This window comes from Rhopalosiphum maidis, chromosome 1, assembly GCF_003676215.2.
Source record: "Rhopalosiphum maidis isolate BTI-1 chromosome 1, ASM367621v3, whole genome shotgun sequence".
Classification (NCBI taxonomy): domain Eukaryota; kingdom Metazoa; phylum Arthropoda; class Insecta; order Hemiptera; family Aphididae; genus Rhopalosiphum; species Rhopalosiphum maidis.
The window spans coordinates 31,023,467-31,038,847 of NC_040877.1; the positions used below are offsets into that span (position 1 = coordinate 31,023,467).

The following is a 15,381-nucleotide window of genomic DNA, read 5'->3' on the forward strand; positions in this document are numbered from 1 at the left end:
CAATATTCAAACCATATTCTAGCAGATCATCCCAAACCATCTCCAACACATCTGTAAAACTATTGCAATTTCTCTATTTTTATTTATTTATTAATAACTCATAATAGTGAGTAGTTAAAATTGAAGCGCGCGTAAAATAATTATTTAGGCAGGTTACCACGATTTTATTTTATTTTATTTTACTACTGGATTGCATCAGTAATTGTATGCACACAGTTTATAATTATCGGTTTAAGAGCGAGTGCATTTATGTAATATCGAAAGGCCCTATTTATATGCCATCATTGTGATCATCCTATATCCATATAACAAACAAAATGTATGTTCTAATCAGTAATGTTATAACCAGTAGGTTATGAGTGACTATTATAGTGACTAAACAAACCTTTTCACATAATTCCGAAAAAGAACTCACGCGGAGTAATGTATACTTTACATTGTAGAGTGATCCGAGACGTCATTGGAAAGTGAAAAATCGTTATATTTGTGGAGATTTTTTCGGTCATCACGGCGGTTATGAAATGTTATTTTCAGCAGTTAGCACAGGAGCTTGTAATAGAGGAGATAGGACACAATGAAGGTACCGGTGTTCGAAGCCTTAGAGATCGATGAACAGTCCTGTCTGATGATTACCGTTTTGGCGACAAAATTACATTTTACGTAACTATACGTAAGCGGGAAGGTCGATCTCGAATGTTGGCAATGCGTAAGAATAATGATACCGATTGACTACTATACTTACGTGTATATCAACAATATGTATTATTTGTACATTGTACACGTTTATTATACAAGCGTATACGTCATACGATATATTATTATACATTTATAATAAATAACAACTATAAATCGTCATTCACCTAATAATTGAAATATTTTATTAGAATTTATCAAAGAAAACGAATAGGAATAAATAAGAATATTTAATTTGTATGAAATGAGAACGGGCCTATGTAACTAATATACTATATAGGCACGCGACAAAAATGTTAATACAAATGATATTAAATGCACATTTAGCGAAATCCCGATGGCTGTGCCTCTGGGAATCTACTAGTCGTATATTATACAGTTCGAGTGTAGGCACCATGCGAAATCCCCAACGGACAGCCAGCAGTGAAACAATACATTTGCATACGAGGAAATTACGACGGACGCCGCGGACAATTGCGCGTGGCGCGTTGCGGTCATTTATCCATTATTTTTCGACAAGACGTAACTAGATAATTAGCGATAGCTTCCGGAGCTGTATAATACATACATTACACTAGTTTGTGTACGTATAAATACTATTATGAAGTCGCATCGTTATGAGACGCGCGCTTCGTGTTTCCATCTAATGAATAGCGAGATACCGATCGTGCGAAATCCGGATCGATCTTGTATAATAAAACAATGAGACTGACTATAACCTGTCCATAACATACCGACCTATAACTAATTTGAGAACGAAAAATAAAAAACCGGCAACTCGTCTCCGTACGAGATACAATAGGCTTATAATAATATACTCGTGTACATAATGTATATATATATATATTATAGGTAGTCTTGAATTCGCGTGTGTGCATGCATCGTAAGCGAATATATAACATGCGCCGCATTGTGGTACATAGGCGTAATTAAAACTGTTATATGATGCAGGTAGATATTTATATATATACAATGTATAGGTATACTTGATTTCATTTTCGAACATACACTGGCAGACGGCCGCGGGTAAAGCTGCGTGCACGCGATTATAATATATAGACGAATGAAAGAAAAAGAAAAATCGACTTCGCATTCGCGTACGTGACTCGATACCTCATTCCTTCTTTAATACACCCTCTGTGATTTATCGTTATTCGTCTATGTTATATCTACACTAATTTTAATGGTGATCGATTACGTTTTTCGGGACGGGCGAATACGTACAGTAATATTCTTGTGGGCTATACGACTGCTTTTCACACATATCTATCACTTATGTACACTCGACGGACAATTGTTACCTTTAAATATATATAAAGAATTGTTTACATTTCCACGTTTGTAAATAAAATTTTTTAATTTTATGGCTGATAATATGTGTATGGTTTATTATTATTTAATTTGTGACTGTATGGTTATGTATGTAGGTACTTAAAAATATTTGTAAGCAATTTGAATACATTAACCGAGGAATCGAATGCAGTAAGTAAGTACGTTATATACGTTTTACATTTTTTTTTTATCAAAAATTAACTCAAACCCCTAAAATTTCCTTCATCGTTTATGCGACTTAGGACTTTATTAACTGACCAGTGAAATCGTACTTCAGTATGACGGTCAGGTGGGTCTTTAGCTTCAGATTGATCGACAACTCGATTGATGCATTATTATTATTTATTCATCATAACTGCACTGGCTTTATAAATTTATATGATCAACGTGTCTTGTCGTCTTGATAACATTAATAATTACTCATTAAAAATATGTACTTCATGTTACTCATCACACAATATTTACTTACTACAGAAACCTTTTCTAATTTATTGAAACTAGTGGTATAATAGATATGACTATAATATAGCTGCGAGGACGAACAAAACCATCTCACATCTTATACAATTGTAGTTTAATATTATTAATAAAATATTAATTATATTTATTTTTTAATGTTTATCCATATTTTATGTTTCGAGTTTTATTTTTACTTTCACGAACTAACTAAACTTTTGGTTTCGAATTACATTCGAAAAAAAATTTCTATACGTTACTAAAGTAACTATACTTAAAAATTATAAATTGGTACCAATATACTATTATATCGTTATAACTACTTTACCCAAATTTTCAGTTTTTTAAAATCTTACATAATACTAAACTTTCAAAAATTTGAGTTTTTAACAACTTTGCTAATTATCATGCTTTATGCGGAGGTGATTAAACGTTGTGAGTTACTGAACTGCATAATTTTCTTGTTTCCATATTTTAATAGACAACTATTAGACAACACGTGACGTTTTAATTTTTTTTTTTATTTTCACACGCAGTCTTTTAATTAATATTCCATAGTAGAAAACGAGGTAAAGATTATATTAGTTATTAGTACTTATATTATACTTATTAGTTATTACACACCACCATATTACTGTATACTACGTACATAAGTGGACTTAGGGTTTTAAATCTGTAGGGTGGCTTTATCGTTTTATGCTCGATATACCATTCAAAACTTTCCACTCAGCAATTTATTTTTTAGTCTTGTGATGGGGGGGGGGGGGAGGAGACATGGAATAATAATTTTACTGCCACACTTTAGGTATATACGTATTATACAGCTACATAATATATATTGTTTAACAGAATTAACAGAAATGTTTAGATTAGTGGAGGGAGACGACGCCCAATCACAAGTCCGGCTATGTATTTTACGAATGATATTATTTCACATCATATACAAAAAGCACATGTAAAAATATCAGAAACAACATATATATAATAAATGATATTTATGTAAAGGTACAATGTTATAATATATTAGATTACAATTTGTCACACGATGTCATGACAATAATATATAGGTATATACACACAAATTATAATAATAATAACAAAAGCATCAACTCCATGACTGAGCTCTTCAAAACGTTTGAGTATTTGTCGTCGTAGTTGTCGTCGTTGATGCCACCGTTATCATGTCGTTGTTGAAACTACGACTGTCACTAGAAAAACAAATACGAATTAGCCATAATATATAGAATTCTTTTGTGGACGACATAAAAATAATTGAGGTGCATACTGTATACTGTCAGAATGACCATAAAAAAAAAATGTTACATAATTTGTTCTTTAGCTTGTAATTAAATAGTTATTTTTAGTTTTAAATTGCTACATATTATTATGCCTATAATATTGATTCGTGAGTTAAACACTTTTAACGTAGTGACGTTATATCATATACCTAATTATAATTTATATTATGAAAAAAAAATGCTTTGCAGTACTTTGTTATCTAATCTTCAAATTGAGAAGACAAATTTAGGACACCACCGTCGTCATTTGTCAATCACCCTCTATCATTGTCTTACAGTATTACAATATAATTATCGCAATTCAAATATATTGTTGCAATTTTATACTCTATTTAATTATAAATTATTTTTTGAATTCCTGTTTTCTATTAAGTTTGTAAGATATAAGAAATTGTTTAAAAGAACCCTTAAACATTTTTTATTTTACAAAATATATCGTTTGTGGCAACTGACATGTTTGTCTACTACCTCTATTAACGGCGCTACAGAGTTCTACTGTACAAAATATATCAAATGAATATTGGTCGGTTGTACAACAAATGTTATTCGGTTTTCATACGGGACAAAATAATGGACGTCGTTCGCGCAACTCACTTGCTACAGGTGTCTGGAATTATTTTTCTCCGGCATAATTTTATCTCCAGTGGGCCCTGACGCACCTTTTTAAAACAGTTTATGGCCAGCGCGTGCGTCATCCCGTTGACGGATTCGCCATTTACACTCAGTATTTCGTCACCTGCAAAAAACCCGAATAAACGAGAATTTTAATAAACATTATTATGCATGGAATGTGTATAAGCAGTGCTTAGTGACACAATGTATATTGTATATAGGGTGAAATATAGAGATGTATAAAATATTAGTTCAACGTAAGATTGTAAAATATTCGTGATACACTCAGTACAACCGTGACGGGGACTCGGGATTGTGTGGGGGTTGACGAGTGCTTTCACGATTTTGAATTCCTCGTGTTCACTCTCGTATAATCTTTCTCCCTCTCTCCCTTACCTATCCTACCTATTTGTATTCATTGAAATAGTTTTCTTTTGTGTGTTTAAAATTATACGCGTATACACAATCATATTATAGAGTCGAACGAGTCGCTTCGTCGGTATACGGCGGTAGATTTACCACTTGTTAAACTCGACATGATATATTATTATTCGAACTTTGACCGCTGGCAGTGGAATTTATTTATAACCTATTGCCTAGTATATAGCTTTATTTAAAGGTATATGTTGTAAAATAAAATAAAATGTGTACCTACCCATTGGCCATTATTATATTACAGGATTATAGGAAGTGTAAAACATTTTTATTTTCGATTATACTAGCCACTAGGACCAGAAAATACGATCGTGTGTCGGTTATATAGATTTTATAATCATTTACAAAACCATTCTACTTTAGGACTTAGGTAAACGTTTCTCATACTATCAGTGTCCACTGTCCGTATGATTTTGTGTTACAATTGTTATTCGTCTACAGTTTTAATTAAAATCTAAAAGGTTTGTTAATATTGTTATAATAATAAAATAAACGTTTCATTAAATTTAACTGGTCTTTTCTTATTTCATTTATGCAGTGTTACATTATATTTTTTATTTTATACGTTTCTATAGCAGTATAGCACACATACCTTCCATCAATGACCCGTTTTCGGCGGCCTGGCCACTTGTGAAAATGGTCTTTACAAATATTCCCATCTCGCCTTTCGGCGAATCTGAACCACCCACGATGCTAAATCCCAACGATTTATGACCGGTACCCTTGTAGAACGTTACGGACATGTACACGGTACTCATGCTCGGAGTTGGGGATTTTGACGAGTGACTGTTCATTTTGTTAGCCAGCACTCGATTGATGACGGAAATCGCATTCTGCTTAGACGATTCAGCGGCACTATGGCTATGGTCAAAAGCCATCACGGTCGAGTCCGGTTGTTCGGACCTAGACAGTACGATGTCCACGTAATACTTGTTCGCTATGGAAAAACTGTGATTCAGTATTTTCTCCACCTCATACATGTCGGTGATACCACGCAACAATTTGCCGTTGACGTTGATTATCTCATCGCTGACTCTAATCCTGCCATCTCTAGATAATAACATAAATAAAATAAAAACAATAGTAAAAAAAAAAAAAAAAAACCGTTATCAATGTCCTCAACAATGGGCATTCTCGCGTCGACGTATTCTCATACCTGTACGCTATTTTCCCTGGTTCTAGTTTCATCACGACGAACCGGGTCTCGTTGTAATTTGCTACGTGTTTGACGACCATTTTCAAGTAAATGCCGATGTCGTCCTCGTACCGCGACTTGAGCAATCGGACCATTTGCATGCGAGATCGCAGGTTGTTGAGATCGACCGGTAACGACGACAGGTGGTCGGCGGTGGTGCTGGGCGGTAACGAACGGTTCTTGATGAACATCCGACGGTGGAAGTTGGGCGTGTCTTTTGACGATTGCCTGTCCGACCTTATGCGATCGTTGATCTCGCGGTTTTTCTTGTAGAAAAGACACATGGACGGTACGTTGTAGTCCTTGTCGCTGTGGCGCCTAGACGGCGGCTCCGAGTGTTCCTCGAACTCGTTAAGGCTATCCGTGGCCAGCGATTTGGTGTCCCCGAACCCGCTATCCTCGTCAGCGGCTTTCTGGTGGTGATGATGATTGTGGTACGTGTCGGGCGTCCTGCCGGGACCGTCGCTGTCGTAACCCGACTCGTTGGACGAACTCATGTTGCTAAACACTCGCCGGTATTCCCTGTCGCTGTCCATCTCTCTGAACAGCTCCTCGGTGACCACTATTTCGTGCGTCGGCCCTCCCGCGCAGCTCCGCGGCCGGACGCCCGACAGTGCCGCTGGGCGGCCGCCGACCACGCCACCGCCACCCCCACTGCCACCACCGCCATTCTCTTCGGGGAGTACCGATAACCTGGACCTGAGGAACGCGTACGGAAAGTTGGGCTTCTTGGAGGTGCCCAGCTTGGATATGTTGTCACAGCTCCTGGTCTTCAGCGGCACGTAACCGGGCTCGGTGGGTGATTCGATCTCGGCGTCGTGGCCGGCGTCGGCACGCGTCCGCGGTTCGCCGCGGTCTAGACAGTCCGCTGGGTCGTCGCCCTTCATGTACGACGTGGCCAGGTGGGACGTGGACACGCTCCTGTATAGCTGGCATTCGGCGTTTTTCTTGGACAGCTGCAACTTTTCGCGGAAGCTGTTGCTGTACAGCCGCGAGTAGCTCAGCATGCCGGTGGACCCGATGCGCGTGAAGAAACCCTTAAGTGTGGACGACTTGTCGCCACCAGACGACGGCTGTCCCAGCGGCCACACGGGCTGATGCTTGGTCGCGCTGTCCCTGGAGGACAGGCTGTCCAACGAATCGCGAGACTCGCTCCTCCGCAACCCCTCCAGCCGCTTGCCCATTTTCCTGCCCCAAGTGATCAACTCTACAACGATAAAAACAAAATTAAAACGCGAATGTACTCATCAAATAATAGTATTATCATTTATCAGATCGTGGTTTCCGGCAGACCGAAAACAACATTCTTGTTGTATAGCTCATGTGTATATTATACTATATCGGTTGAAAATGTCTATGATTTCCGGGGGCGGGGCTGACAGGTGACTGCCAAATTGTTGTACACCTATGCATACGTCAAATTTACACAATCCATTCACGCCAAGGACTAAGTTGTCAAAAAATTATACACTTTTGTTTATGTTTTTAATTAAATGTAGTATAATAATCTGTCGTAATATTAAATCCGCTATATGTTAAAGTAATAGAGCTAGTGAAGTATTAATAATAAATGTCAATACATATAGGCATTTTATAAGTAAGGTTCAAATCGTTATAGCGATTTCATATCCATTTAAATATAGAAAAATTATAATACAAAGGAATGAACTAATTCAAATCCTAAATCTATTAACAACTAATTTCTCAAAGTATACTGAACCAAGTATTATAGCCTATAGGTATACCGTATACCTAACCTATACATGTATGTGTTAATTATTATATGTGTAATATAGCTACAATAACTATGAAGTTATAAGGATAATCTGTAATTATCGTAATAGGTAGACAATAGGCTTAAAACTTTTTGGGGGACTAAGTCCTCTCACGACCACGCCACGATTTCCGTCTATTAGTGCATATTATAATAAACGACTGTTAATATAACACTATAGTAAAAGAGTCAAATGCATGAGGTATGGATTCTTCTTGTAGGTATTTATCAACATTCGTGTATATAGGTAACTACGCTACAATGAGCTGTCAATTAACGAATGCGTACTAATCGCCTCTCGAGATTGCTTATACACGCGTTGCGCGGGGTGTGGGTATACAACTATACACAGTGGCGTATCTATGTGGTGCGGCAATATCGTGACCGACAACAATCGCACTTAAGAAATCTTTTTTTTTACTTTAGATTCCTTTTTCAAAACGCTGCTAAAGTCGTCTTCTGATTTCCCTCACGTCCGCCTTTCCTACTGAGATCAACCTCTCGAGTACCACTCAAGGTTGTCCGGTTTACGGTACGTCCGAAATTTCATTACCGCCGTATCCCAAGGTCGTTGGAACGAGACGACGTTGTTGTTTAGTGTTTCTTTTAGACTACGAGTGTATACTATACGTACGTGCTACTGTCGCTGATATATAATAAAAGGGTTAACGTTTTGCCCCCGGGTCAAGATTTTTTATTTAAATTAGTGTGATTTATTTATAGACACTGACTGTAGGTATTAAGGACGGTTAGGACTTTGAATTAATTATTTTATTGTTATGAATATTGTGATGCGGTTTAATAGCAATGCTGCAGCAAATATACAAAAACGTATATGGGTTCTTTTGATTACACGGTTAGTTTGTTTGTTTAAAGTAATTTTTTTACGCACAACCACGTCTACGAAAGTCGTCGTAAAACTAGTTTCGATGGTCGTATATTTTGTGAATATATATAAGTACATATTGCGGACCAATTTTTTTATTACGATAAAAAAAAGGTGCGGTTCTTTTTTTACAGTGCACGATTTTGATTATTCAAAAGTGTTAGCATTATAATTATTATTTATAACTTATTATAAGCACGTGGATAGGTATGCATGTTTATTGTACTAAGCGCCTGTGCCTTAATTGAATAGTATCAATCTTAAATGTATAGTAGGTATAAAGAACTGTTTGGGAATCCAAAACGTATTTAACATATTACCTACCGACTACTAGCTAGCTATGTCTTATATAATATTATAATATATAGTATATACGCATGACTTGAAAATTAATAAGTAAAAAGTTTTTATTAAAAACGTGTACGTCTTAATCGTATATTTATTTGTCAAAATAATAATTAGATGTATATGCAGTCAATGAATGCATTATTTTTGCTATGAGATTTTACAAATATATATCGCTTTGATTAAGCCGCTCGCTTATAATGTTATAATTTATCAAAATTATTTTAATTATTGTATAATAAAAATGTTTAATGATAATAATATGTATATGTTTAAAATAAATATCATATTATAATTAATAATTGTTTGACAACGACGTACTGCCTATGTAAATAATACTATATGATTAAAATCAAATAGAATAAATTAAAGAATCATATTAATAGTAATTACATAAAATTGATCAACTTAATTTTTATAAATTATGTTTATTATTATCAGAAATATAATATACCGTTTAATTTTTTCTACAGTGTCAAATATATTTTTTAAATATATTTTATTTAACACAAACATGACGCACGGAATAACATTTATTATAATTTAATAGAGGGTATTAATTACCACGAAAGTTGCAAATAACAATCGTTGTATGAATAAATCAATACTCGAAGGATTATAAAAAATAATAATAAACATAGTAGGTACTAGGTAGTATATCGAATATATTAGAAAAATAGTGACTGAGATTAAGGATTACCGATTTTCAACACGAAATTCAAAGTTATCATGGCTGCAATAACTAATTATTACGATAATATACTATATATAGTGTATAACTCTAAGTGCTTTAAAGTACGAGTGTATTTTGTTTTATTAAACCATCATCACTATTAAAATATGTCATAAGTTAAAAATTGTTAAGAACAGTTTTTATATCGTCTCACCTTAGTATCGATCAAATACAACAATGTGACCCGTCGTCAGGTTCTACTAATTATGATCTACACTACTCAAAATGTCAGCATTGAAATATCTTATATCCGTACAAAATATATTATAAATTATATATGTGCGTTGTACATAATATGTAATATAACTTTTAATCAGGATTGTGTTGGATCAGAATGTTCAACAAAATCAGGTTCTTTAGTTTTCCAGTCGGTCGTGTAGAATAATGTGTTTTAATATTTTAATAGCGGTTCGAACATTATAACATAATAATTTGCATGTTCTTATTATATACTATGTAGTGGATATATATATATATATACGGTTAAAAGAAACTACGTGTCTATTTGTGTACATAATTATCAAATAATTCGATGTAAATATAGTAATATTGACAAATTCTTACGGTTTTGGTATTAAGATGTTACTGCACTTTTGAATAAGTAATTAGAGAGAGGTGAAGGAAAAACATGTTTATATTAATTTGAAAGGTGGTTGAATATGTGTTATGGAGGCACATGCATTTCAGACGGAGCTTTATACCACATATGGTTATCAAACGTGTAATGATCGAACACCATGATTGTGAAACGACATAATCAAGTAAATATAGGAAATTAATTACGGGGCTCCGTTCCTCGCTCTTAAATTTGACACTTGGATTGTGTAATTTTTATCGGCACTCGTTCACTCTTCAGACGAGTTTTTTTTTATTAATCGTTCTAAAATCAGATAACTGACTTGTGAATAAAAATTATTTATTACTCACAGGAATTATTGAGAGGTTTATTACTCATAGAAATTATCTAGAAGTTTATTATATAGATATACCTACACGGATACACGCAAATCGTTTACGAAACTAAAAATATAAGTACACCAGACTTTTTAGACGCTAAACGCTGAACGCGAGGACGTCACAACCGAAAAAATGTAAATCACTAGACAGACAGACTCATTATAATATTATAGTGTTCGCAGTTAGGTATGTCAAATATGCGATCGAAAGCAGTAAAGGATGTTTACACAAGGCATTTTTAAATGTTAAATATTACGATAAATATTATGTAAAACGGTTGAGTAAAAAAAAAAAAAAAAATACAGTGCAACAAATACATTGACTGGAAACGTTTTTAACGAGTTTATCTCTTTATATAATATATACATATGCACATTATAGTAAATATAATATAATATAACCTATCTTTTCTCTCTTTTTATCGTTCTTAACAGACGTCTGAAGTCTGCCAGACAATATAGCTCATATTATGTATTCCCTCCAAAACCTATATACCTACACATGTTGATTATGTACGATTACGAGTGTGGTGTACACATGCATATTGATCTACAGCAATTAAACGGCATTGCAGTAGTAATTAGAACGTGTGCATATAATGCAAAACGTGAGTTACGTGGCGTGCTGCCTGATGTGCCTCTATCTTGTGTGTATGTGTATATATATATATATTTATAACAAGTTATACTGTATAACACTATATAATATAACACACATACTATAGGTACTACTGCCGTAGCCATCGTATTATATACATGTATGATATATTATTTCTTTCTTTCTTTCGTTTTATTATTGCCATTTTTTTGCATCCAGCCACACCACTGCAAACCATATGTAATACCAGTAACTGAAGCCATAAAAAATGTTTAATGGTCAAGAATCGTGTTTTAGAGATCTACAGTCTAATGGCATTTAAACACATATACACACTCAAATACGTGTACACAATATTATTATAGTCGGACATAGTGCGGCTGCTTCCAGTGAGATACGACGAAAACCACGTCAAGTAATGAAAAAAACCGATCACCACAGCGCTTGTTACTTATTTGTTTATTTACATTTCTTTTCACGCCGCTACCCACTACACCACACCACACCACACTACACCATACCATAATATAATATCTTACACACACTGCACTATGCAACGTATACGTATAATAGTAGTGTAAAATAATGTAATACACTGGTATATTTCACTTAAAAATCTACACACAAAACCGGAATGTTCAGAGGACATTGTAACCGATGGTATTTGAATGATATGTAGTGTACATATAATATATACACGTACAACATACGTAAAACATACGTAAAACACACACACACACATACCCACACTTACACATATAAATATATAATATGCAATATATATTTACGAATATTTTAACGATTAGGTTAAATTTTAAATTTAAATGCCTATAAATATGTTAAATTTTCAACCATTCTTTATACCGTGATATCCCATATACCCACCACTTATTCTCTCAATATATGTATATATATTTTTTATATACATTATATAAAAACGTACTCTTAAAATATGTTTGGACAACGCGTACGCTAAAAAAATGTATATTATATGTTTATATGTAAAAGGGGTTATAGAGAATCTTAACCTATAAAGGTTTATGACAAATTCGTATAGTGTAGGTACCTACGTGTAGTATGTGTCAACCGCACGGGGAGCTTGCCAAGCCCATAATATTGTGACTGGTGAATGTATTCTAAACGTGTTTGACGTCCTCTGTTTAGCGTTCAAACCACGGTCATTGTTACAAATAAAATACACAACAATTTATTGTATACAATGTAGGGAAGATATAGTGGATTCGCATACGTACTTCATTTTTAAACTATTAATTTTACGAGAACTTTTTATATTGCCAATTTACTGCCTTGATTCAAAATATTGCTAATGCAATGTTATATGATTTATATCTCTTCGAAAATCGATATTCTTTTTAAACTTAATTCATCTCGGTAAACTCATCTTGCGGTACATTATTAATGTATCAGAATTCAAAATTCGAAAAACTAATAAAAATCAATAACTAACATAAATAACCTCGGAGTACAGTTAAATTATAGTAAATATACTGACCTATAATATTTTTATCTTTGCCATTAAAAATAAGAAGTGACGGTAATAATGTAGTGACGGAAAGTAATTACTATGTCGAAACGTTGAATTTTGGTAAAAAAAACACAACGCACTTTTATTCAGTAATTTTCAGTTTATTGGTATCTAATTTATAGTAAAAATTTCGTATATAGATAATAATATATACTTTTAATGGTTATCCTAGAAGACTTTCGAAATGGAAATCGTTCAAGATTTACTATTATTGTGAATGTAATTTCAAAATAATTCTATAATGTACGCATTAAACAACAAAAATGAGTAAACACAATGTGTCTACAATATAGTTATACTTATCTATGTATATTATGATCTAGTTATATACATACTTCTTTTGACTTCGGCAGATTTTGGACTTTCTTCGAGAACTATCGCCGGTACGGCGGTAACCGTTTGATAGAAACGACCGTCCATGTCCGGTGTTACCAACGGTTTGCCATTTTTTTCCACGACGTTTGTTTGTTTAAACATTCGCATGGTCCTATAACATAAAAAAAAAAAAAAAATTTAATAAATGTATAACACCTCAATCGAAATAAATCGATAACGAATATTTTCATAACGTTAAGCAGAAGATGAATAATATATATCTAATATTGTGTAATGAGGTAAAACGCAAATATAACCGATAGGCGCAGCGGTACCCACACCACATACCATATCCCTCGTAAATATGTTACGAAATCGGGCTCATAGATATTTATCGATGACGGTATATTGTAATTATACATTATATATATATTATTAAATATTATGTGGTGTTATTATAGCGGCGCAGCTGTGTCCGAAATTCTCGCGAAGTATGTCTCCGAGAAGAAACCTGCAGCAGCCGCGAGGTGGTCTTTCGTAATCTCCTTGACCGGAATATACCTACATAATATTGCCTATATCACATCGATTCGACGTTCGCTGCGTACGTATAATCATTATTACAAGTATGTAGTACATTTCAGTGTATAGGTGCGACGAGACCAACTGATCGTCAGACGAAACGTCAGTACTTCTGCAGACATACATAATATACATGATAAAATGTAATATTTGTATCGAATTTTTGATACAACGAGAATCAGAAGACCAAAAATATAATAATTCGAAAATTATAATATCAGTTCCCTTGTTATTATTTGATTCGCTGTGAAGTAAGAGTACTTTTAACTGACCGCTATCGTTTTATTGTCGCGGTGTACATCGTACATGTTGTAATAATAATATAATATTATGCACGCAATAATTCGATTATAATAACAGAAAAAATAGCCTGCAGGAAACCTGGAAACGCATGGTACAGTCTGTCGAGTATATTTTTATTGTGTATGTGGTTTTTTATTTTTTGTTATTGATTTTGGAATTATCAGATAAACTTGTAAATCAATTCTCACGCGAATTGTATTCGAATGTTCTAATATTAATTTTACAGTTTTATCGATCTAGCTATTCTCTACAACTCGTTGTATACTAAAAACATTAAAAACCCGTAAATATAGAATTTTATGACAGTGTCTCAAATATCTAATCAGCTAAAATACTGCGGCAGCAGAGAACTTAGCCTTTTTAGATGAACTCCGTCTGCTAATGTCATACACAACGGCAAAGATATAAGTGCTGTAGTAGTTATGTTTAGAAGAATACACACGCACACACACGTGTATCATGTATGTATTATATGTAATATATATATATCATATATGCATATTTTAGTGTATATATAATGTATAGTAGCTGGACCGGAGGCAGGTGATCAACATCTGGCTCGTGACTGGCTTGGAGAGAAAAAAAATAAAAATAAATAATAATCGTTACATTACCGTTCGTGTATATAATATAATATCCGTATGCCACTCGCAACCCTCTTGGGCCAGAACCGTTCACATGAAACGATATTTTATATTATAAATTATGTATATATAAGCCGGAGGTTTAGTCTATAAGACCCGCTATATACACAAATATACATTATATATAATACATGACGATATAGACACACACCTCTGCTCCTCGTCCGACCGACAATACTCTAGTTTGTTTACAATATTATATACGTAGAACGAGACGCGTCATTGGTTGTCACTAAACTGTAGTCTGCAATAAAAATATTGTGACATATATATAATAGATAGTTATGGGTCGTAAGTTGTATATGGTATGTTTAATATATACAATATAATATATAGGATTATACGAGAACCAAAAACAGATTTTCGATAATTTTCACTAAACCAAACGTAGAAAAGACCTTTGGATAAATAATGTTTCATATAATGAACTCAATATATATTTACATACTAATTAATTATTACGTATTAATGTATTATGAACATATCAGTCATATAATCATATAGTCGAAGGTTATTGGTTAGTAGTTATTAGTTTTATTTCATAAAATTTTAAATGAATCTAATTAAATAGGCGAACGCAATTGTATAACCACTCCATATAAACTTCTTCATCTTATAAATGTTTTTAGATATAAGTTTAATTTTTTGAAATAATACATATAATTATAAAACATGTAA

General features: G+C 33.7%; 1 protein-coding gene across 2 annotated transcripts in view; it reads right to left on the minus strand.

Annotated features, from left to right (window-relative positions):
- Nucleotides 1–3,344: 3,344 nt before the first annotated feature.
- The window catches only part of LOC113549465, a 46,547-nt gene continuing 34,510 nt past the window's right edge, over nucleotides 3,345–15,381 (minus strand). For both annotated transcript variants that reach the window (XM_026950782.1, XM_026950784.1), the window contains 5 exons: nucleotides 13,195–13,346; nucleotides 5,983–7,228; nucleotides 5,419–5,876; nucleotides 4,374–4,515; nucleotides 3,345–3,689 (listed from right to left, as the gene is read on the minus strand). In XM_026950782.1, coding sequence (XP_026806583.1) covers nucleotides 3,608–3,689; nucleotides 4,374–4,515; nucleotides 5,419–5,876; nucleotides 5,983–7,228; nucleotides 13,195–13,346 — 2,080 coding nt within the window. In that variant the 3' untranslated portion in view covers nucleotides 3,345–3,607. The remainder of the gene's footprint in view (nucleotides 3,690–4,373; nucleotides 4,516–5,418; nucleotides 5,877–5,982; nucleotides 7,229–13,194; nucleotides 13,347–15,381) is intronic.